The sequence below is a fragment of the Chamaea fasciata genome, unplaced genomic scaffold (assembly GCF_029207755.1).
Source record: "Chamaea fasciata isolate MVZ Bird 193981 ecotype frontalis unplaced genomic scaffold, bChaFas1.0.hap1 SCAF_13, whole genome shotgun sequence".
Lineage (NCBI taxonomy): Eukaryota > Metazoa > Chordata > Aves > Passeriformes > Sylviidae > Chamaea > Chamaea fasciata.
In genome coordinates, this window is record NW_027094098.1 from 4,707,335 (window position 1) to 4,732,416 (window position 25,082).

Below are 25,082 nucleotides of genomic sequence, written 5' to 3' on the forward strand. Positions count from 1 at the left end.
TTACAACCAGAAAACCCCCAACCCATCCCAGCATTAACCAGCACACCATGCATGGGCAGGAGTGGAGCTGAAATCAGAGAGTCCCTCCTGCTGCTGCTGCTCCCCATCAGCTTCACAAAGCTCTGTTTGTCACATATTTATGGCTTTGGTTTCTTCATGGTCAGAGCTTGGAGCTGATAACTCCGAGGTGTGGTTCAAGCCCTGTGTGGAGCATCCACTTGAGCTCCTTGTTGGGTCTTTTCCAGATCAGAATATTCTGTGATTTCTGGGATTGTTTTGGGGTGCTTTTCCGTGTGTTGGGTTCACCAGCAGTGCCTCTCCCTCATCAAATGCTCTTCCATCCTCTCAGGCCCACTAAAATCCAGCAGGAATTCTCCAGTTCTCCAGCTCCGGAGCAGCTGGAGTGCCTCAGTGATGATGGGAGCAGCTCCTCAGAGGAGCTGACACAGCCCTGAGGTCAAAAATCCTCTGTGACAAAATCCCACAGAACCATTAATCCTTCCAGAGACTGCCAGCCCAGGCTTCTGGATATTTCAAGGTGATTATTCCCTAACTGACCAAGGAATCTGGCTCCCTGCAGGACCCTGGAGTGAGAGAATTTCTGAAAAAATGAAATTTTACAAATCTCAAGAGCCCTGAGGCAATATGTACCCAACACCTCTGAAGATCCAGGTTTTCCAAGGGAGTGGGACAGGAAAAGAGATGAAACATCTCCTTTTTAATATTCCTGAAACACTTCACAGCTCTCAGGCCTCTAGGTAGGGTGTTTAAAAGGCAGCAGCACCCTCCACAAGCCAACTTTGAATTATATCCACAGAAACCAAGGGCACTTTCAGTTCTACCCCCAGCACGTGCACATTGAGCCACAGATCAGAGGAGGACTTATCCTGGGGGTGACTAAAGCTGAGGGGAAAAACACAACCAGGCTGTTTACCATAGCACCAGGATATCGAGATGCACTCAAAGAATACAAGGAACAAGAGACTCATTCCACTGGCAGAGTAGTAGTCAAAAAGCTTAAACACATAGATTCCACCCTGAAACAGAAAAGGAAGTATTAGAAACAGAGCAAGGCCTCCAGCTTTGAAATGGAAGATATAAATGTGGATAGGTTAGGGGCCTATTAGTGTCAATTAAACAGGGTAAATTCTTTTAAGGCTTGAGGTCAGTCCTGACAAAATTGAGATTGCTGCGGTTTAGGCTGAAGAGTTTAATTTTGCTTTTTGCTCTTTGTTTGGTAATTTAATCATCATTTAATCATTTCCCTCAAATAATTTGCAAAGTCAACATCTCCAGCTGCCATTTTTTGGACCATAAGAGTGTGGGGATGTGCATTTTGCTGTCCCCTGAGCCCTGCAGGGGATACCCAGGTGATGCCTTTTTGGGACATCCTACCTAAAAACAGAGGCCAGACAGAATTAAGGGAACAAAAATCTGTTCTATTTATTGAAGGGCCTTCAGGTACATTCAGGGCAGACAAAGCCCCCCAGGAGCTACACCCAAAAATGGACAACAGGTCACGGGTTCTCACACTTTGATCAGTTTGGTCCATTTGCACACTGGGGGTTAATCCTCCAGTTCCAGCTTCAGCTAATGAGGTCATTCACCCCAAGTTTGCTGCCCCCAACTCACTTTAGTTTCCATCTCTGGGGCCTGAGGCAGTGAGGTGTCCTTGACTGCCAGGCCTGGAGAGGAATTGTTGTGTCTGCCCAAAATGGGGAAGCAGCAGCTCCCACTGTGTGTGGGGTTTGGAGTTCTACACTAAAGAACTGCAGGATTACAAATAGATGAAAAATATAAAAGCTAAATATATAAAAGCTAAAGTCCTAATATAAAACAAACAACCCTAACACAAATAAATAAAGTATAAATAAAAAATATCAAAGCTAAAACCCGAAGGCATCTCAGGGACCGCAGGGTGGTCTACACTTAAACCACCATAAACCCTGGGTAGCATCAATCCCTGACCATTCAGTGATTCCTGGCTGGATCGAGGAAGGGAAAAGGCTGATGCTGATGCAGATGCCTCAGCCCAGCAGTACCTGAGTGATGTTGGACAGCCCTATCACGTAGGACACGATGCACACCACGGCAATGAAGAGCTCGCGGCGGTTGCGCAGCAGCTTGGGGAACTCGTCCACCAGGGCTGTGATGAACCCTTCCACGGTGCAGAACTGCAAGGGACAGGGCACACAAAACAAACACAGGCTGTTGGAACCCCAGGAGATGAGGATTTCAGCCTTTCTGTGCTGACAGGGACTGACTCCCAGGCAAACACTGCATTGACCTGAGGCCGTGGAAAAGGCTCCAAAATTGAGTGACAGCGCTGGGATTGTGGGTGTGGAGTTTGAACACAAGTGTGTGACAGCACAGGGTGGAAAACAGAATTTAAGACTTTAGACTATAGTTATATATATATATATATAGCAAGATGGAGGATTTAGGGCAGAGGCCAGTCCTTTTTCACCTTCTTCTTAATGGGTCTGAGTGGTATTTTGTAATTGGGTAGAAAAAAACACATTGCGGACCATAGGTGTTTGTTTGTTGGGTTAAAAGTAAAAAAAATACAGGTATCATCTCATAATTGGACAATTTATTCTTAAAAGACCTTGGAAAGAGATAGAGACAGAGCCATTTTTCACTCTGCTAGCTAGAACTCACAACTCCTGAGACTGTAACATTGATAAGAATTGAGAAACATCTGAGTCTGAACATGAACTGCACCTCTCAAGCATTTAATCCCGTCTCTAACACAAGAAGATAAAAAACCCACATCAATCCAGAGGCCTGCCATGGCTGGGTGGAGTTTTGGGGAGCGGTTTGTAATTGGACCCTTTGCTGGCCCTAAGGCTGCAGCTGTCCGACGAGAAGTGAAAATTCACTTGACGGCAGTGGAAGCTCTGCTCCTGAATATCCCTGTTTCTGTCTAAAGAGATCTGTGCAAAAAGATTTCCAGCTCAAGGAACACTTGAAATTCTAAGCTATGAACTGTTGCTTTCGCTCTGTGAACAGGAGCTGCTCTTTTTTTTTTTTTTTTTTTGTATTAAAGATGATGAACCTACTTTATCATCTTTGTAGGATTTGAGCCCTCAATCCTACAAAATAATTTTTTTAAAATGTGATTTACTCACATACAAGAAAGCCAACACACAGAGAAAGTCTAACCAGACTGGTACTTCGTGCAGATGATTAAAGATTCTCATATGATTTTCATATGTAATAAATCAAATATTCTTTGTATTCCCAAAAACATTTTTGTTGAGGCCGTGTCATCCAACTGGAAATCATGGCCACACTCCAGGATCCTCCTGTGTGTATATATTCAGGTAAATTTTATCATTATGATGGCTGAAATAGTGAAAACCAAAAGGTAAGTAAAGTTTTGTCAATTTTCAGCAGAGCAAGCGGAATTCAACCAATGGTTACAGCTCCTGTAAATGACAGTGTCTGAAGTGTTTCAATGACAGACAGAAAATGCAGAAAGCATGACAGCCTGTAGATATAAATTCTTTTTAATAATATTAGACCACCTTCCTCAGCTGTTAGTTGCCTAGAGACAAGTGCTTTCGAGAATATTTTTGACCCAATTAATTTCACAGCAGTTTCCCCCCAGACTGAGCAATGGGTTTTTATGTCAAGCCTGAAGCTCAGTGAAAAAACAAAGAAATACAAAGTGTAAATTTTCAACTTTCTCTCATCTCCCGGGATAAAATGCCCTCTTGGTCTTTTTGTGTTCACAGGCTGGAGGCAGCTTGGATTTATAGAAAATGATGGATTTTCTCTCCTGAAAAGCTGGTGCAGCGCTAGGGCGGTAAATCCCATATTCCTTTACATGCTGGGAGGGCTGTGCTAGGAACTGGGAGGTGCTGCTCTGCCAGCTGCAGCTGACTGCAAGTGAAAGAACACATCTGCCTAGGATTGGTCTCATAAAAGTGATCCAACAGTTCAGCAGCCAGGAGAGACTCCCCTGACCGAGTCCTCCAAGTATTTATTCCTTGTAAAATAAGGCAGGGTGCTCTCCTGAGTGCTACCACTGGGGTTGTTCTCTGCATTAAAATTTGCACAGATTAACAAAAGATTTTGTTGGACATAGTTATTTCTAAAGGGTTTTCTCTTGTGCTGTGTGCTTTTTTATTTATGTCACAATCAACATTTCTAATGATTCCATGTCTTAATTATTTAATAGTTTAATCTAGACAGAGAATCTCTTGGATTTGCAAAACCCCAGGGTTGAGCCTCCTCATTCATTCCAGCCGTCAGATACCACCCAGAGCTTAGGTAAGGCCTGAACCAATAAATTTGTGATTTTTTCCCCTTGGGAAGTGACTTCAGAACACATCAAAACACGGAATATCCTCAGTAACCATCCCATCACCCACTGAATTAATTCCAGATGTTAAAATGAAATGTGTGCTCCAGTGGTGAGACCTGGAGCTGCCTTTCAGAAGTACCTGTGGCATCTAAATCTTGTACAACATATTCCAGTGTCTCCTACACAGCTGAACGTTGCACAGGCATTTTTAATATTGTGATTTAACAGGGGATATTTCAAAGGTAAGCTCCTTTTTGCCTGCAGAATAAATTTTCTGCCCATTTTTCATGTGCTTCCAACGGCTCATAAAAGAGCAGAAGGGTTTAAGTGTCAGTTTTTTACTCAGTCTTTCCTCAGTGCCTCCCATTCTTTATCTGATTATTCCAGGGACCATCCTGCCCCACTTCCAGTGGAGAGCACAGGGAGAGCCCAACCTTGTCCCTCCCAGTGGCAGAAAAATCTGTGTTTTTATTATGTTTTCAGCTCAGTTTTACCTGACTGTCAATGCCGAGCATGAGCAGCATGGAGAAGAAGAGTATTGCCCACAGAGGGGAGATGGGCAACTGTGTCACTGCCTCTGGGTAAGCCAGAAATGCCAGTCCAGGGCCTGGGGGGAGAAACAGGAGACAAAACATCAGTGGGGAGGGCCGGGGCTGGGATTCTCTGTTTTATTTGGGTGGCTCTGGATGCAGCCCCTGAGGAGGAAATTCAGCTGTTCGGTGTTCGGAGGCACTGCAAGGACCTGGTTTTGAAAATGAACCAGCCAAAACCAAAAAAACAAAAGAAAGAAAAAAACCCCAAACCAAAACCCCCCCAAAGCCTCCCAAAGCCAACCAACCAGAATACTGAATGCAGTTCAGAAGCTGCTCCTGAGAGACCCCTTGGCACAGCCAAGGCAGGAGTGTTATCCTAGGCTAGGGTCACATCTTCAGGCACTGCTCAGCACCCTCTCCCCTCAAGCCGTTTTTGGCAGCTGCAATCTCCTGCTTTGCACCATCCAGAAGAGAAACAGAGGCAGCTCAGAAATGGAGAAGACACTTTCCAGCATTTCCAGCATTCCCATTTGCTCTTCCATTCCATTCACTCTCTCAAAATACACTATTTTAATAAACTCTGTAGTTGCGGACAACCAAACTTTTTTATTTTTCTTCTTGCTAACTGCTGATGGGGAGTAGAGTGTTGGAAGGAGAATATGAATTCCTATTTAAAAGGAGTTTTTTTTTTCTTTTTTTTTTTTGTTCTCATGGCATAGCTGGATGTCAGAAAATTTAATAAACACAGAAATGAAGCTCCTGTGCTTCAGGAGTGTCTTTGATTTTTCAGTTTCCATTAAAAGTCTGTCAGTGACAAGTGCTTGCTCGCAGCTCCCAAACCAGTGGAGCAAGGGTGGCATCAACACCTGGATTGTCAAATTCTAATGAGGATTTGGAAGCAATTAATCGCTAACAAGAGCAGATATGATTGGAAAGCAGCTCAGAAAGCATTCCAAATAGTAGTGCTAAAAGCAAAACAAACGTCAGATAAATATGTTCATTTTACTCTGTTTTGCACTCCACAGAAATGCAGCTACACCTTTTAATAATATTATTTGTTTTATAAGGCCATATAAAATTAGTCTTAACAATTTTAAGGCAATACAACCTCTCATGGTGGTAAAATCGGGAATCAGACTCTCAGCTTACTAGGAGAAAGAGAATTCTTAATTAAAGGGTCAAATTTTCAAAAATCCTTTGTAATTAGTGGTCGTGGGCATCTTTCAGAGGTCTGTTATCAAATGTACTTAATATGATGTAAAAATATTGTCGTGTGTGCAGGTGTAGCCTTTATATAACTCTATCTGTGTCAAAGACATAAATCCAAAAAGCTTATTTCACACACCACTGCCTTTCCAGAGCAGCTTTTAATAACAGTGCCTGCCATCGTCATTTTGCACCTAATCTCTTTGTATGTGTAATTTATTGAAGATTATTTTTAGGGCTTAAATTCGCTCCTTTTCTAATGAAGGAGATATTTCAGTGGGTTTGTGTTTGCTAATGCAGCCATCCAGATTTTGTCCACCAGTGAGTTCCAACCAAGCTTTGAGTTATGAGATCCCTCCCTGTGGCCAGAACTGCTAAGCGAGTATCTGGCGCACCAGCTGGGTTAGGGCAGCCATCTGCTCTGCTGCTTTCAGCTTTTTCAGCTGGAAGACAGACAAGAAATAACTGCAAAGAGTGACAGGAGCCTCCCACGGACATCTCCCTGCCCTAAATAAAATGTCTTTCATGATACAGAGTCACATGAAATAGGTGTAGGTCTGGACAGGTGAGAAATGGATCTGCCTCGAAGGGTTTAACCTCAAGAAATGGGGAAAGGAATTAAAACTCGACTGAATTGGAAAATATTAGCTTAAAAAGCACCCCATAATGACCAGCATGCCTCCTGCTCTGCCTGGAGTGGGTTGGGACAACACTTCCTTGTGCCATCGGGGGACTGAGGGGACAGGGAGCTGAGGAGCTGCGAGGAGGGACTTGGAGCAGCTGCAGGAACAACCTACAAGCAAAGAACAAAACTGATGCACAGCTTAGAGGAAAAGACATCGGGTACCTGATGCTGCAACATCTGCAATTGGCCTCTTTGTGACATTGGCCATGAATCCCACAATGGAGAAGATGACAAAGCCAGCAAACATGCTCGTGCATGAGTTTATGCAGCACACTATGATGGAGTCCCTGAAACAAAGGGAAGCAGCTTTAGGCAGCAGGGAAAGCAAATGTTCATCCTTTTTGGTTTCGTTTGTGTTTTGGTTTGGTTTTTTTGGTGGGTTTCGTTTGTTTTTTCTGTCCTGTGGAAAGGTTTCATGATTTAGGATTTCATGATTTAGGATTTCACAGTTTGGGTTCCACTTCATGTTGGGGAAGTCTCTCCCATTGGTGTAAACGCAGTTACACTCTCCCCCCCAGCCAGACAGAACAGTTAATATTCAATACTAAATTTTATTTCAATTATCTGTACACAGAGACAGAGCTCAGCTCCAGCTGAGACAGGCAAGTGCCACTGCAATATGTGCAGTCATCTGCTTACCTGTAAACATTATTGTGGAAAGGGTTGTAACTTCCAAGGGCAATCAGTGAACCAAGACCCAAACCGTAGGAGAAGAAAATCTGTGTGGCAGCATCCAGCCAAACCTGATTGCAGGAAACAATTTTTTAAAAAATCTGTTTCTGCACTTGAGGAGCAGGTCATATGTCTGAAAGGGGAACAGTGAGGAGTGAAACTTTTGTTTACCAGGATGGAATATTTACCTCAGAGTCTGAAAGCTTACTGAAGTTGGGAGTTATATAGAATAAAATGCCTTCTTTTGCTCCAGGCAGTGTTACACCACGGAAGAACAAGATAAGCAGCATAACATAGGGATAAGTAGCAGAGAAATATACCACCTGATGTGAAGAAACAAGACAGTATAAGTGTGTGAGGAAGAATGATCAAAAATATTTGCTCCCTGAAAATACTCTAGCAGCAACTGAGGATGGCTCTTAAAATTGAGGCATTTCTCAATGAAAAAGCTTGGGAAGTACCTACAGCAAAATGTCCTGAAATCCAGGTCTAAAGGCAGGTGGCTGTTGCCTATTTTTCTTCAGAGAACAGAGTGAACTAGGATATTTTCACACTTTTTTTTTGTATTTAACACAGGGTAGTCCCAAAAGCACAAGGATCATGGCAGCAGGATCCTGCTTGTAAAACATCATGCAGTTTATTTCTCCCACTCTGTTCTCCTCTATATTACAGGCTTCCACTTTCTTGCCTTTTCAAAGGTCCTATAAAAAACACTTTCTGAAGTCAGACTCAGCCCTCGTTTTTCCCTCTCTGTGCTTTGGGGACAGGAAAAAGGAAATGGTTTGCTCTGAGCGCAGCTAAGCCCTGTTCAACACGCAGTTTGGTGTGGGTCACAGTTTATAACCTCCTGCCAAAAGCTAACAATCCATTCCTTCAGTGCGGATAAATCCCAGTCCTCTGCACCAGACCTGAGGTCTTCTAACCCAACCTTTCAGCTGACACCAAACCCCATTGCTATGGCTTTTCATTTCCCTAGGATTTCTTCCAACAGGGAAAGGCACGAGCCAATGTCAGATGTTGCCTCGCCTTTCATTCAGCAAGGACTCTCAATAATATAATTTCCTATATTGTTTAGTAAATCCTAATTTCTGTCCACAGCCAGGCAGACCCTGAGAAGCACAGTGTGAAATCCTGTGGAAGGACCTCAAATGTTTCTCACTGACCTGAGGGAAGGTGGGAGCAGTTCTTCCCCACACCTCCTTCCATCTCCAGGTCCAGCAAGAGCTGTGCAATGAATGCACAATTCTTGCTGAAACCAAACCACTTCATCCTCACTCTACTGCTGTGCAAACCAGCTGGAATATTCATCCCAGGAACAAGCAGGAATAATTTGAGCTGATTTTGTACCTGGCCATGCCAAGAGGCCTCTAAGTGAAGCATCTGAGGCTGTGGTCTGACCTAGCTACAGAGGAGCCGGCTCTTTCTAAAACATGGGGCTGTACCAATCCAAGCAAACACAAATTAAACACCTCACAGAGCTCTGACAGCCAAACTGCCCCCAGTGCCTCTTACCTCAAGAATTCTCAGAATATTTGAGCAAAACGGGCATGCTTTTATTTGAAAGGTATTCACAGTACTTTTTAATCTTACCTTTCCAGTCCAGCCTACCCCCTTCCAGATACAAAAGTACACCAGAATCCAGGCAATAGCCAGGGTGATTGCCAGCGGCCATCGGATCTGCCCGGGCTTTTCCAAGCCGTCGGTCATTTGGTGCATGTTGCGTCTGGAACGAGCCAACAGAACGGGGCTTTTGGCAAAGAATTCAGGAGATAAAACAGGAAGGACACCAAGGTGATCTCTTGACATGCATGGCAAGGAGGGAGGGAAAAGCTGAGCTTACTCCCAGAACTCCACCACGGCGCTTGTCATGTTGGTGGTGTTGGCTAAGGTGTAATTGGAGAAGCAGCGGTCGGTGTTCCAGGGGTTCTCACAGTGTTTCCAAGGAAGGGTCTGGTGGAAGAAGAGAACCAAACACCTGGAGTCAAACACTTTTAAAGCAAGAATTGCCTCAAGTGTCTCTTTCTTTGCTAGAACTGACAGCTGAGTGCAGAGCTAAAGCACCTGGAGCTCTGCGGACATTGATCTCCCTGGGGTGAAAAGTTATTTAAATTCCTATCAGTTGTGGAAGGCAGGTGTGGAAATATTCCTTCTTCTCTTTAATGCAGCAGCCCAAACTCTCTGGATTCAGTACTCTCACCATGAGAGTGCTTTGAAACAGCAGCAAGGACCTCCTGGAGGTCCTGGTACCTCTTGTTGCACAAGGGATAATGAAGTTGTGATGGTTATCAATCAGAGATTTTCATTTTCCCCTCAGGTCAGGAGATAATTAGAAAAAGGTAAAATTTCTATTTGTTACGTGCATGTTCTGTATGTGTCCATCCCACCTTTCAGAAGTTCTAAGGTGCAGAACCTGTTTCTCATGGTATCCATTAGAAGAAGCCTCATTTACATGTAATTTACATGTAATTTACATATAATTTACAGATCCTTCTGATGGCAATTGTTGGAAAATCCTGTCACAGAACAGTTGTATCAGGGCACTGCATGCTTTATACACAAGGATAAGAGGCTTCAAGGGAATGAGAAGTCAATATTCATTTAACATGGGCCACGGGAAACACTTCCAGACTCTGCCTGACCTTTCACATCAATAACAATTCTGAGGACAACAAAGCAGAAATGGTCATGTCACTCCCAGACAGTAATTAATGCAAATTTGATCAAGGCAAAATTCTTTAAAGCCAAGAACAAGCAGGCATGAGCAAAATTTAGAGAAGAGACAATTGAACAATGATGCATTAATTATATAGAACTTATGTAAGAATGCTTCCTCAGATGGCCAAACCCCACAAATCAGACAAGACTTACTCAGCTGATGAATCACCCTTGAGGGGGGGAAAAAGGCAGCTAAAAATAAAGTAAACACGAAAGAAAACAAAGCAAAAAATAACAACAATGAATGGAAGTTCAGAGCTAATCAAATCACAGACCTTCCATTCCATGGGGGTTTCTTTAATAAACCCCTCCATCATTAAACCACATTGCAATGATACTATTTCCCAAAGAACTCGTTTGTGCGGCTGCTGCTGAAGAAATAAAATAATTAGTTGTACACTAGAATTTTTCTTGGGGGAGTGACTGGACTGTAAGCTCAGTTTTCTGCTCTAAATTTCTTGTGGAGAAAAAAAAAAAGAAACTAAAGGGTTTTTTACAAAACAGGTTTTTTTTCCAGTAAGAGTGGATTATCCTACAGATCACTGTGCATGCTATGTTAACCTCACACGTCTACACTGAGGCAGATTAGTGATGTGTTAATATTTTACTTGGCCTTTCATCCAAGAAACAATTCCCCATCCCCTCCGACACACACTTACAGTGGTAAAGGAATTATACAGGTAGTATATGGCCCACGAAATAATCACAATGTAGTAAATATTTAGCCAAAAGGACAGGACTGCAGCAGCCAGTCCCACACCTGTAAGGAAAACAAAGAGAAATGAAACAAGGGAACTTTCAATTGAAGAGCTGCAGTTCAGGGCAAACGCATCACTTGGGGTGGGCACCTCTAGGGAAATATTGCAGAAGTGAGAATTTCCGGAGTGCCATTACACAAAGGTCATTATTTGGGTGATGGCTCAGCTACCCATGAACTCACTGCCAGCATTCAACTCTCTCTGTGGTGCAGTCCCACCCTGCTGCTGAGAGTTCCCTGACTCCCAGTAAAAGTGGGAGTTTTACTCCCAGGAAAAAGAGCTAAATCAGCTCATTCTCTGGAACAGCAGCCCCACAGGACCTGGTGGCAGATGCACACACAATGAGAATATGTTCCAGGGCACTCAGGATACAGATCAGAGTGCCTGGTGCTCAGCACAGGGCTGCTGGCACATCAGAATAAAGAAATGTCAGGGTTCCACCACGAGGATGTCTTCTGCTCCACATGGACACTCCAGGGGTGTTCTAAACTCTTCAGGACAGCTGCTCCACCACCCTGAGCAGCAGGAAGTGCTCACAATAATCAGGATAGTGCAGAGCAAGGTTGTACCAGCCCCTATCAACAGCAGCAATTCAAGCAAAAACACTTCTCTGTGAGGAACAATTTCGTCTCTCTGCGTTTTCCCAGCACAAAACCTCCCAGAGCATAATCCAGTCGCAACAAACTTTCAGCTCCCCCTGTGCTAATTGTCAGTCCTACCGGGTGAGGTAATTTATTACACCACGTGCAGCTCTGCTGGGTCAGAACTCAGCTCAGGAGCTGGGAAGTATCAAAGGATTTGGGATTAGAAGGCTGAAAAGCATCGTTTGAGAGGTTTGTGGGTCTGTGCAGAATTGGGATTAAAACCCTGGGGTTCTGGCAATCAAACCTCAAACTCAAAGTGTGGAGTGAGTTTGTCTTAAGGAATTCAGCATGAAATTGCCAAAAGTGTCTGGCTTTTGAATTTCAGTTTTAAAAAAAGGTGATGCCAATCTCTGTGAGCTCAGAAAAATTTACCAAAGTTCACCAAATTGCTGTGAACAGTTCCAAACCTGCTCAGACAACTGCTGCTGGACATGCTAGTTTTAACACTCTATGCATTTCTACAAGAAAACCCAAGAGTTTTTGAAGTTCAAAAATAAGTTTGTTGTGATTCTAATGCCTAAATCCTGCTACTTTAAATGGGGAACAAAAAATATAGCCCAGCACGTTTCAAAATCATCAGTTACACCTCAGAAAATCAATGTTTCCTCTAGAAAAATTATGGTTTAAATAGAAATGAAAGGCACCAAGAAACATCCTTGCCCTGGCACTTTGGGAAACTGCTGCAATTTGGAAAGAAATGAGAAATAATTGGAATCCATACTGTACCTTTGAACATTGGAGCAAGCTTCCACACTCCAAGGCCTCCTATAGATGTATACTGACCAAGAGAACACTCCAAAAGGAACAGTGGCACTCCAGCAAAAATTAAAGTAAGGAAATAGGGAATCAGGAATGCACCTAAAAAGAAAATTAAAAAAAAAAAGATCAGTTACAGTAGGGAAAACCACAACTGAATTTCCATTTTCCATCCCTGTTGTATAGGAAAAGAAACCCACAGGGTTTTTTTCCTCTCAGGTGTAACTTTTCAAAAATGTTAATGGAAATCACACGTGCACTTCTGATCCAGCACCTCAAGAGGTAAAAATAACGGGAAAAACGCAACTCCCCATCGTTTAAATGTTTTCTGTTGAAGTAAAAAGCTGCAATCCAAAAGCCTTTGGGTTTTGTTCACTTCATCTCTCACGGAGAGCACAAAGGCTTTAGCCAGACCTGGCTGTTTTCCAGCCTTTTATGGGGAGCTCAGAGTCAGCAAAAAACTCCATGAAATCCTCTCAAAACTCAGCCCAAAAGAGAGGGATCTGCAGGGTTGGGTGGAGGGCAATGTGCTTTAGCTCTGCTCTGATACTTTATGGTCTTTTAAGTGCAACTGGCAGCTAGGAGTTAGAATAAACTTCAGGGCAGAGCTCAAAGCAGAGCTCCACACTCCAAAATGGCTCTGAACCTCCTGGAAAAGTGGAAAGCAATAAAACCCAAAACCCCAAAAAAAGCAAGCCAAAACAACAAAAAAACCCACAAATCCCCCAAAAGGCCAAAAATCAACCAAACAAAAAACCCTCAGACACACACCAACCCCCCCCCCCCAAAAAAAAACCACAGCAAAAACCCCCAAAACCAAAACCCAAACGAAATGAACAACAAAAAAAGCCAAAACCCCCCCAAAAAAACAAAACAAAAACCCCCCAAATCCAACCCAAAACATCAAAACCCCAAAAACCCCAAACAAAACACCCCCAATAAGCCCCCAAACCCCCAACAGCAAACAAACAAAAAACCAAAAAACCAAACCAAACCAACAACAAAACGCAAAAAATCCAAAACAAAACAGAAACCAAAATAAACCCCAAAAGACCCCACAGCAAACAAACAGAAAACCAAACCAAAACACAACCCGAAAGACACAAAACAAAAAACTCAAAAAAACCCCACCAAAAACACCACAGCAAACAAACAAAAAGCCTAAAACCCCCAAAAAACCAAAAAAACCCCTCCACCCCACCCCAATAAACCAAACTAAATCAGCCAGCCTATCAAAAAAAACACCACCAAGAAAACCCTCAAAGGAAACACTGCAACCCCCCCAACAAAAAAATACCAACAAAAAAATTCCCAACCTAAACCAACTACATACATAAAAAATCTATTGAGGTCAAGTTTTGCTTTGTTGGTTAGTTGATGGTAATTTGGTAATTTGATCCTAATACACGAACACGGCCAACGTACCTCCACCGTTCTTGCCACACAGGTAGGGAAACCTCCACACATTCCCTAAGCCAATGGCATAACCTACACAGGACATAAGAAAGTCAAATTTCCCCTTCCAAGTGTCTCGATCTGGAAGGTCCGTCTTCTTCTTCTGCACTTTTACTACCAAGGTTTTGGGCTTGTCGTTGGTGATGGAGGCATCGACCTCGGTGGAGATCTGTCCGTCCGCCACTTTGGTGCCGTTGGTGGCCATGTCTCTGGGCTTGGCTGGCGAGGCTCTGGCGGCGGCCGGGCGGGAGATTTCAGCACCAGTCCACGTGGACAGCAGCTTTGCGGCTCGTGGCGATCCACCCGGGAGCGACGGCGAGGGCGGGGAGAGCCGGGAGAGCCGGGACGCGGAGCCTCACCGCGCTCCGCTGCCACCTGCACGACACGGGGACACCTCAGACACCCACAGACACCCCGTGGGAGGGCTGGGCTCTGCCCCAGGGGTTTGTTCTGGACTCACAAAACCAGCTCTAAGATCCACTGGTTACAGTTTTTCATTCAGAAAGAATTCAAAAAAAAAAAAAATCGAGGAATAGCAGTTGCCACCATTAATAGTGGATTGAGATTGTTCGCTATTAATGCAAAACATTCTCCATCACCCACTTATTACATTTTGTCCCTATAGATCACTTACAAGTCTACAGAAAGAATTTAAAAAAATAATCAAGGAATAGCAGTTGCCATCATTGTTAGTGGATTTAGAGTGTTCGCTATTAACCAAAACAATCTCCAAGACCCACTTATTATTTTTTTCCTATAGATCTCCGATCAGTCTACAGAGAAAAGAATTAAAAGAAATTCAAGAAATAGCAGTTACCACCTTTTATAGTGGATTAATACTGGATTTAGGACATTCACTGTTAATCCAAAACAATCTCCAAGGCGCACTGATTACATTTTGTCCCTATAGATCACTCACAAGTCTACAGAAAGAATTCAAAAGCAATTTCAACTAATAGCAGTTGCCATCTTTAATAGTGGATTAATACTGAATTTAGAATGTTCACTATTAATCAAAAGAATCTCTGAGACCCACTTGTAATTTTTCTTATAGATCTCCTATGAGTCTACAGAAATAATTAAACAAAAATTCAAGTAATATCAGTTGCTACCTTTAATAATGGATTATTAGTGAGTTTAGAAAGTTCAGAATTAACCCAAAACAATGTCCAAGAGCATTTATTACCCTTTTCCCTGTAGATGTCTTATGAGCCTGCACAAAAAAGAATTCAGAAAATACCAACCAAGTAATAGAGTTTTCACCTTTAAGAGTGGATCAATACTAAATTTAGAATATTCACTATTAACCAAAACAATCTCCGAGACCCAGTGATTCTGTTTCATCCCTATAGATCTCTTATGAATCTGCAGAAAGAATTAGAAAAAGTAAATCAAGAAATAGCAGTTGCCACCATTAATAGTGGATTCACAGTGATTTTAGAAAGTTCTCTTATCTTATACACCTTTCCCTAAATTGCTCCCAAAGGAATTAAACAATAAACCAGATCAAGCAATGGGACATAATCCCGGGTAATGATGTCAAGTTTTACATGTGGTTATAATTAGCAGTTAATGTAAGACAAATGTTTCATGAATCTTAAATTATAAGCACAGTAAGAGAGCCTGCAGTGATCACACCTCCTTTCTGTTTCCAGCCATTCGTGGACCTTTTAAAACACCATTGCTTTTTCTAGGTACACTTTCAAAATCTACATAAAAGAATAATCAAGGAAGGAAATATGGACTATGAAAAAATGACCTGGGGTATTTTAGTCATCCCTTAAGTGCTTGTGGCTCCCACAAACTCCCACAGCTCTGCTTCAGCTGGAAAAACCACACTGAAATAATGCTTTTCATGGCTTCCGTGACCCATCATCAACCAGTTTATTGTCTCCTGGTAACTCCTTTTGCCACGTGCTCAAACCAGAGGCTGCAACACGTGAAACACTGGCCAGGGTGAAGAAGCTGAACCTTGTGCTGGTGACACTGGGCACAAGGTCAGGCAGAGATCAACAATAATTTTATTTACAGAGTTTTGTAAGGGAGGATTGAGTTTATTAGCCATTCACTTCTAATTTAAAAAAAATACGAAAAATACATTAAAATATGTAAAGGCTGTGGGTTTCTTCTTCGAATTCTCATTTCTGGTCACTGCATCATTATAAAGCCACATCCAACTATTAAAAGGAAAGTTTTTGGTTGGAAGCTGTAGAAGAATCAGCTGTAGGTGTGGTTGGGGTGAGGCGAGAACAAGGATGGTGCTTGTAACCTTCTTTCCTCTCTGTTCCACTTCAGAATGGAGCTCAGAGAGGGAAAATCCATCACAAGCCCTGTGTGCAAATATCTCCCTTTTTTAACCCCAGTTTTCCACATCCCAAGCCTGTCCAATTTCCTGCACCAAACCCCACCACTCCCGGCTGTGCTCAGCATTCCAGGAAATGCATTTCCCGATGCAGGAGGAAATGGGGAGCATCGCGGTGGCAAAAGGGGGCTCTTGTTGTGGGCCCTGCCCAGCAGCAGGACCGTGAGTGGGTGGCTGCAGCCAGCTGCAGGCTGCAGCCCCAGATGTGCAGTTTGGCAGCTCCATCTGCTGCTCAACAGCCAGAACTGAACGCGGCTCCTCTCAGCCAACACAGCCTGGATGAAAAAAACCCAAAACAAACCACCAGGGAGGGTGTCCTGGGACTTCAGAGTCCTGCACCAGGTTAGATTTGTTGTTGTCGTTGTTGCAATTTGTGTTTGGGTTGGGCTTTGTCATCAGCAGGGTTTCCAAATATTGGAAGAGGGTGAATGTGTTGAGGATGAGTGGGGAAAAAACCCTAAACCAATGTAAAATCACCCTCCAATAACCTGCCAGTGCATGGAGGGATCTACATGTGCGTCTCATGTTTGGTTCATAATGAGGCAGAAAATCCTGCTCCCAGGGATCTGGGAAGAATCAAAGCTGAGCAACCAAGCCAGGAGGATCAGGGATTGAGGGGAATAGGGATTGAAGGGAAGAGGGATGCAGAGAACAGGGATGGAGGGGAACAGGGATTGAGGGGAACAGGGATGGAGAGAACAGGGATGGAGGGGAACAGGGATGGAGAGAACAGGGATGGAGAGAACAGGGATGGAGAAGAACAGGGATGGAGAAGAACAGGGATGGAGAAGAACAGGGATGGAGAGGAACAGGGATAGAGAGAACAGGGATGGAGAAGAACAGGGATGGAGGGGAACAGGGATGGAGGGGAACAGGGATGGAGAGGAACCTGGATTAAGAGGAACAGGGATGGAGAAGAACAGGGATTCAGCCTCTCAGATCTCCAAACAGGCTCTGCAGGTGAGTGCTGGGTATGGACTCCGTCCTGCTGCTCCAGCCCTCCCAGGTTCTGCAGAGCTCTGGTGGGATTAGACCTCTGCTGAAAGCAGAGAGAAACTCGGCCCAGTGCAAGACTCTGTGACAAAGACAAACCAGAGGGTGAGTTAGGAAATCTTCAGGAATAAAGCAAGGAACCTCCTGGAGGAAGGACCTGAGACTTTCCAAGAATGCCCAGCACGTTTGTGTCAAGGCTGAGGGGTGGCTGGCAGGCAGCCTGGGGCTTTTTATATTAAAAAGATACTGAGAACAGTGGTTCAAACAATCACCTAGGGATGTGCTGCGTTTATGACACAACACAACCACTGCACACACCAGAAGCATCCCAGACTTTGCCAGCAGCAAACCCAGAGGCTCCTTTCGAGAGAATGCAGGTGGGGATTGACCAGTTTGTTTCTGTGCTGCCCTACCACTGCTGGTGCCATTATTGCAGGTTTTACTGGCACTGGCATCTGTGCATGGACATTTGTGCATTTATGGTCATACAGCATCAGAAAATTAACAAATACTTTCAATTCCACAGTTTTGAAAGTAGGGTTTTTCCAAACTATGAAAAGTAACTTTTCCCAAGCCTAAGAAATAATGATAATGAATGACAACAACAGAAGTGGAGTCTAACCTCCAGTCCACACTCTCCACACTCTGCAGTGCTTCATGACTTACAAAAACCTGGAAGAACTGGCAGTGCAGCAGCAAAGATCCTGGGTACATGCTCTCTAATCAGATTAGGCACTATCCCACAGCATTGGGACTTAAATTTCAAATTGCTCTGACATGGAATGGGACAGAAAGACACTTATGTAAGCTCCTGGGGCTGGCCTGGGCAGGAGAAAGTACAAATTGCAGCTGTCAGGCAGCAGAGCAGGTACAGCATTCACTCCCCAGCGCTGGCTTTGTGGGAAGGAGATTGAGAAATCCATTAAAAGACTCTGCCTTTGCTCCCCCCATCCCTTCACACCAACCCTGAGCGTGCTGGGGAGGGCACAGCAGCTTCCCACCACATTCCTCAGGGCACAAAAGAGCTTCCTTGACTTCAGTTACTAAGGCTGCTGAGCCAAGGGCTGCAAAGCCCTCTGGATCAGGGGGCAGGATCCCAGCTGGTTGTCCCGCAGCACCACCATGCTGGAGAAGAATGGCCTGGGAGAGCCAAGCTCACATAGCAGCCAAGGGCATGGGCACTACCAGGGAAACTGCAACAAAGGCCCAAAAACATTTTTCTCCCTCCTGGACCGCACAAAAAGTGGATGGGAGGAGTTGAGCTCATGGAAGTGAACAGCAATATTGCTGTCATCTTTCACGGGTTTTCTTGCTGGTGGCAGCAAAAAGCAGGGAAATCTCTATTTGTGCACGAGCAGCTGTGCAAACGTTTCTGCTCAGGATCAGGCCAGGAAGTGGGGCAGTAGAGGGAAATGCATCAGATGCACTCTCCAGACTGTGGTGCCTAAAGTAGGATGTGGAATCTGATTTTTGGCATGTCTATATAGATGTTAGTGTTGAGAAAAGCAGAATTCTCCATTTTGGATACCTGAAACTTCTGAAGAGCAGGGATCCAATGTCCACTTCTGGAAATCCCAGCTCATTGGTTTCAAAATCACCTGCAAAACATCACCTCACCAGACTCCAAAGACTACAAATGTGTGAAACAACCAGAACTGCAGAGTCAAACCTGGGAAAACCTTTTCTCTTCTGGCACAGCTTTTTAATCCAGCTGTGCTGACAGAAAAGGCATCAGAACCTCAAAATCACATCCCTGTGCACGTCTGTGCCCCAAGCCCTGCAGAAAGGAATCTAACAGGGCAGGTCAGGGCTAGGCTAGAGGGAGGGCTCAGTGTCACAGGCAAAAATGCTGGTGATTGGTGGCCAAATATTCATCAGGAGAAGGCACCACCATGGTCTGAGCACAGAGAAAGCTCTTCTCAATTAATTCTCCACTGATCAAAACCCCAACACTTCCAAGGCATCTTTGCCCTTCTCCGCACAGGACAAAGCAGGAAAGGCTCCAGTTTGAGGCAGATGTCGCAGGCCAGAAAGGAGGTACTGGGCCAACTTGGACAATATAAATCATCACCTTTTCTACTGCCTGCTGCTCCTGCTAGCTCAGGATCCAGATTAATTCCTTGTTTCATTTATTTTACGTGATCATGCAGATCTTTGCACAGTTCAAGCCAGATAGCAGAACCAACCTGTATCCAGCAAGTATTTTTATTCAAGACAAATTTTGCATTGATGTGGACATCATTGGCCACAGGGGCCACTCCTGTGGAATGGGGACAATCCGTGCCCTGGTCCTGTGACCCAGCCCAGGGGCCGCTGGCCTCGTGCCCACCTGGGCACACCTGGGCTGGTGCAGAGCTGCTGTTCCCAGCACCCCCAGGTCCCTTCCTGCCAGACAAATTTCCCTTCAGGCTCTAAGGCAGGTCAGGAAAGCTCATCTGCTGTCTCCCAGTTCTAGCCGCCCCTAAGGAAACAAATTTCCTCTCTAGCCACACAGCAGAGTCTACATGTGAAAGGATGGAAGAATATAGTTTCCTAAAAATAGCCTGTCTTGCCTCTCCTTAAAGGGTACCAGCTTTCCTGTAGCACTTATCTGTCTCTCATGGGATGCACAAATTGCCACAAGAATCCAAAGGAATCATAAGGATGCCGTATTTAACTGTGGCTTGGAAACGGGCCCACCACCACCAGCAAGGAAAAGCAGCTGCTTTGTAGTTCTCCAATCTTCACGTGCAAGAGTAACTCAGCTCTCCGGAAATAAAGATGAAACCCAAAAGCCACAAAACGTGACCAGGAAATGTCCAAATTTCTGTGGCACACAGAAATTCCTGAGGAGGCATCTGTGCAATTTAGAGCCCAAAGAACAGGTATTTACTCCCCAATAAATGATCAGATTTATAACTTTCTGCAGCTCTCCTGGCATGAAATTCCTGATGTAAAGATATAAAGGTCTAACCTGCTGAGAGGGCTTGTCTCTTATACAGTGGTGCTATCTTGGTTAGATCCTTAAATAAATATTAATCACTTAATCCTCAAAAACCCCCAAAGTTTCCTATTTCTAAAGAATTTACTAGCAAATGTGCAGTTCTGCAATGGTGAGGGATTCTGTAATTAGTCTGAAAAAGCACAGTAAAATTAAGGAAAAAACCGCACTAAAAGAAAAGAGAAACAGAAAAAGAAATGTAAGATGCAGACTCATGAAAGTGATGGCCCCATAGGTCACAGCAAGGTTATTTCTGAAAGACAATGGGTTTTGTTCTTTTTGTTAACATCTGCACAACACACTTAAACCACAACTGCAAAATTATCCTGACGATCTTGGGAGTCTGCATGAGGCCCATCGCAAAATCTACAATATTTTCTTGTAAACATGCAGCGATATTCCCTTCTTGACCTTGTAAGATTTTTGTTTGAAACAGACAATAGATGCTGGAAGGAGGAGCTTCTTCCACTCACCATGGAGTTATATCAAAACGAATTGATAATGAGTCCCTTCCAAAGATTTTACAGTGATTAACACCAATTCCTAATCAACCCCAACAGCTCTACCAAGGCCGGGGGTGGTCATAAACTATTTTGAGTGTATTTTTCCTCAGCCCACGTTAGCACCATCTGCTCTTACTACTTTATATTTACACACCACAACATTTTGGGTCCAACTTCAGATACATTTCTAGCAATTTAGTACAGAACCAAATGGCTCTGGTTGTACCTGCTTGCTTTGGTGATTCCCACCTTCTGGAATGGTGTTTCCTTCGCTGTTTGCACTGTTGTATTCCTCTGCACTAAGGTCTTTGTCACAATTTCTATTTTTAGCTTCTAGACTGATTAAATATAATAAAGAGAATCAATAATAAATAAAAATAAAAATAATAAAAGTTAATAAGTACAGTAAAATATAATAATCACCATCACCCGCAACCACACGTTTCCTTCTAGCTCCCACACAGTAAATAGGATTTGCTTTAGAAAAGCAAGGACAGCATTCCCATATTTGTTTGGGCTCCTGGTTGTGCTCCCATCCATCTGAAGTTTAATGGAGCAGGGTGATAATACAAGTTACTGCTGCATTAACTAAAACCAAACCAAACCAAACCAACCTCCCCCCCCCAAAAAAAAAACAACCCGAAAAACTCCCCCAAAAATGGGTTTGTTCATTGTTCCTTACATTGACTGGGTGTCACTCTTTAGCCCTAATTGGTGTTAATTTTTGTTGTGCAGACCCCAAGGTCTTCCCTGAGAGCCCACACTGGTTTGCAGGGTAGAAAATGCAACACAGAGAGGCTCTAAAAAGGACACAACTGGTGCCTAGAAAATGCAACACCTGGAGATCAGAGAGAGGCTCAAAAAAGGACACAACTGGTGCCTAGAAAATGCAACACCTGGAGATCAGAGAGAGGCTCAAAAAAGGACACAACTGGTGCCTAGAAAATGCAACACCTGGAGATCAGGGAGAGGCTCTAAAAAGGACACAACTGGTGCCTAGAAAATGCAACACAGGCTCTAAAAAGGACACAACTGGTGCCAGTCAGCACTGAGATTGGTGCTACAACAGGGTCCATTACTCCTCTGCTGACACCCAGGAAATACCCCAACATTCCTGGTCCATCCTGGCCGCTGGAATAAAGCCAAATCCAAATTTAGCAGAGCAATGGATTTACTGCCCTTTGCTGAACTGCAGAAATTAAAAGTTCTCACTCGCAATTACCACCAGTCGCAAGATTTGCTTCCCTTCTCCCACCCCCTAGCTTGGGAGAAGATGAGGGTGATCCAGAGCCCGCCCACTCCTTCCTTTTCCCTGCTGTTTTGCACCTCTTTTTTTGACATTTTTGGCGTTTGTGGCCCGGGGAGCTGCTGCGGGCAGGAGTTGGGCAGTTCTGACTTCCTGCCTTGGGGGCACTGAGCTCCTGCTGGCCCCGGGAGCTGCACAAAGCCCGTCCTTGGAGACACACCAATGCAGGAAGCCAGCACAGAAAAAGGGAGCAGCAAGTACTCAGAAAGGCAAAGTAATTTGCCCAAGCAGGAGGCTGGAGCAGAATTTAGAGGAGAGTTTCTTTGCGTGCCAGTGCAATCCCTTAACCTTCAATAATAATGCCGCTACTCTGTCCTGACGGCCTCTTTTCATCTCCAGCATGTACAAATGACTAAGTATGAAAGACTTTTTGCCTGGTGGAAGCAAATAAAGGCAAATAAAAGCACATAAAAGCTCCAGCAAGGATCATGGACTCTGGGGGGGGAAAAAAAATATCTCTGTGTAACTGGAGGTGGTGTTTGTTATTTAATTTTTTACCAGTCTGTAAGCTCTGTGCCATTTCTCTTCCCAAAGAAGAGAGTGCCCTGGCATGCCAGAGCCAAATTTGCTGGCAGGCAGTGTTCCATGAGGGAAAAGAGATGGAGAAGGTGGTGCTGCTGCCCTGAATCTGCTCTGCCAATGCCTAAATCTGCCAGGGCCAGGCCCGGGCACTCAGCACGAGGGGTCACCAGTGGTTTTGGAAGCCTGTGAGAACCAACAAACTGCCTAAATTATTTGGAGGTGCCACTTTCCCCAAGTAAAACGTTTCCTTTGGTGAAAACATGACATGCAAACGTGATATCAAACACTCTGCCTGCCTTCTGTGGGTGCTGCTCCAGTCCCTCTGGGATTTTGGTTTGTTTGAGGACTGGAGGCAGCTCCCATCTGTCACTCTGTCTCTTTTTAAGTGTTATGGTTTTGGGTGAGAGTAGGTAGAACCACGTGTCAGAATGCAGCAAAAGGAACATCATTCCAGCCTGAATTTCTGGTGTTTAAAGGAAACCTTGACTGTAGATGAGCAACCTGTGGATGGCTCCTGTTCTGTGTCAGGCCCCACATCCCACACCAGAGCCCAATGTTGATGGGGAGCAGCAGCCAAGGCAACACTGAATGCTTTGACCAAGATTCCAAGGCCAAAATTCACAGAATCTGACCCAAACACCCAGATTTTCACCGAAGGCTTGGTGCTCCTCAGCCTCTCATTTTCCACATAGCTCCCAATGCCCAATTAGGCCAAATTTAGACCAGACACTGTCTTAAAATGGATCTCTAATCTGAAAAGTCTGTTAACTCTTAATCCTTGAAAAGGGGCACCTTTACTATTGTGGCGGTGAGGTGGAGGGAGAGAAATAAAGTTTTAACAGTCTTTACAATTCTCTATATTACATTTAAAAATATTACCCAAGTTTCAATTTCATGCTGAAGAATGAAGCCACAAGGAGAAGAAAAACCAATTTCTGCAAAGCAATGCCGAAGGAAAATTAGAGCTTTGAAGATCAATTCAAACTCAAGAAGAGCTTCAAAATCATTTAAAAAACCCAACAGAATTTGGGCCACAAAAACACAACATTTTTTGTTCTGGTGTTTCTCCGTCCACCTCCAGTGAGTGCTGCAGATTTTGGGGATATTTGAGCTTTTCTTAAACCTGAAAACGCTGCCTGAAAGTGCCAGGGCCGAATTATTGTTCAAGGGATGACATCCTGGCACATCTGAGATCAGATTTTGTCCGTGTGACTGGGCAAGTCACTTTGGGTGACATCCAGAGGGGGAAGTTGTCTGCAGCACCCAGACCCACCCACCAGGCAGGATCCACAGAGCTCCAACATCAGAGTGAGGGTTAGAAACACATTTTGACAAACGGAATTATCTCCCTTTTTTTTAGAGGCTGGCTGTGCCACCTTTGTGCAAGCTGAACTTCTTTCAGTTTCTGTCATTTCATTGTAATTTTTTTTGTTTGTTTGTTTTTTCCCCCACAACTCCCACAAAGCTCCTTGTCCCTTTTGAGCCCAGCTCAAGGGCTGCACTTCCCCAAGCCTGGTGGAGAGGAGGCAGCTCTGGCAGATGCTGTTTCCTGGTTTACAAAACCTCTCGACTGGCAACAGCAGCTGCCAGCACTGCTAATCCAAGGGATTCTAATTTTGGGGCTTCCTCTACGTTTGAGCTCGTGGCTTCTTTTAAATAGGCCCTCTTTTCTGAATAAGAAAAGACTTTACATTTGTGATTCTTACATGCAGTTATCATACAGAGCAAAGCAAGCAAAAAAAGGCTGCAGGCACATGCACATGTTAATGGAGTTAAGACTCTTGGCAAGAGAAATTGGGAAAATCAGAGCATTTTGGAGGGGGTGCAGTAGAGAGAAGAGAAGCCCTGAGTCTGAGGTTACCCTTTTCAGATATAGCTCCCAGCTAAAGCCACATTTTCTATCTGTTCTGTTTTCTTTGATCCTCAAACTTCAATCTGAACCTTCAGGTTTAAATGGGATTTCAGTCTGAACTAAAAGCAGTTTAAATGGAAAGAAGAATTTCTTTCCCCCCTCACCCCTCCTGCCAAATTAGGAATTTGAAGCTGCAATGTCGAGGTGCTTTGCAAATCTATAAAACTTCCTGGCTTGCAGTGATAAGGACAAACAATCAGGGCACTCACTCTGAAGGTAGGACATAAATAGAACAATTTGTTTTCTTTTCAGTTAAAAAAAAAAAAAAAGGGAAATATAAAAATAATAAAAGTAAAAAGCTTCAGAGAAATTCGAGCATTTTCCAAGTGGTCAGTGCAGGAAAAGCAGCCCTTGCTGGCTTTGGCTGATGTCTCAATTGCATGACAATGCCAGCAGGGCAAGGCTTCACGCCTGTCCCGCAGGATTTCCAGCCTCCCTCCGAGACAAGCTTTGGGCTCAGAGTCTGTTCTAAAACGCTGACATCGCTCGGAACGGAACACAAACGCGTTTGGGGGGATTTTGGAACCATGAATCTCAACCCTAATTCCCGGAACAACAACTCAGCAGCACCTCAGATCAACTTCCTGGAACTAATTGGCCTTTAGGAGATGCAAACCCTCTCCTGAATTCTCACATGCTCATGGCAGGAAGTTGTTGGAACCCCGGGCACTGAGGATTTCAGCCTTTCTGTGCTGACAGGCACTGACCCCCAGGCAAACACTGCATTGACCTGAGGCCGTGGAAAAGGCTCCAAAATTGAGTGACAGC

At 44.2% G+C, this 25,082-nt stretch overlaps 1 protein-coding gene across 1 annotated transcript in view; it reads right to left on the minus strand.

The window, feature by feature from the left end:
* The window catches only part of SLC6A1 (solute carrier family 6 member 1), a 60,879-nt gene that overhangs the window by 6,606 nt on the left and 29,191 nt on the right, over window positions 1-25,082 (minus strand). Inside the window, exons 2-12 of the mRNA XM_066195057.1 lie at window positions 13,707-14,111; window positions 12,252-12,383; window positions 10,783-10,883; window positions 9,249-9,358; window positions 8,999-9,131; window positions 7,597-7,731; window positions 7,376-7,479; window positions 6,899-7,023; window positions 4,807-4,919; window positions 2,043-2,174; window positions 935-1,037 (exon numbers count right to left, since the gene is read on the minus strand). Coding sequence (XP_066051154.1) covers window positions 935-1,037; window positions 2,043-2,174; window positions 4,807-4,919; window positions 6,899-7,023; window positions 7,376-7,479; window positions 7,597-7,731; window positions 8,999-9,131; window positions 9,249-9,358; window positions 10,783-10,883; window positions 12,252-12,383; window positions 13,707-13,941 — 1,423 coding nt within the window. The 5' untranslated portion in view covers window positions 13,942-14,111. The remainder of the gene's footprint in view (window positions 1-934; window positions 1,038-2,042; window positions 2,175-4,806; window positions 4,920-6,898; window positions 7,024-7,375; window positions 7,480-7,596; window positions 7,732-8,998; window positions 9,132-9,248; window positions 9,359-10,782; window positions 10,884-12,251; window positions 12,384-13,706; window positions 14,112-25,082) is intronic.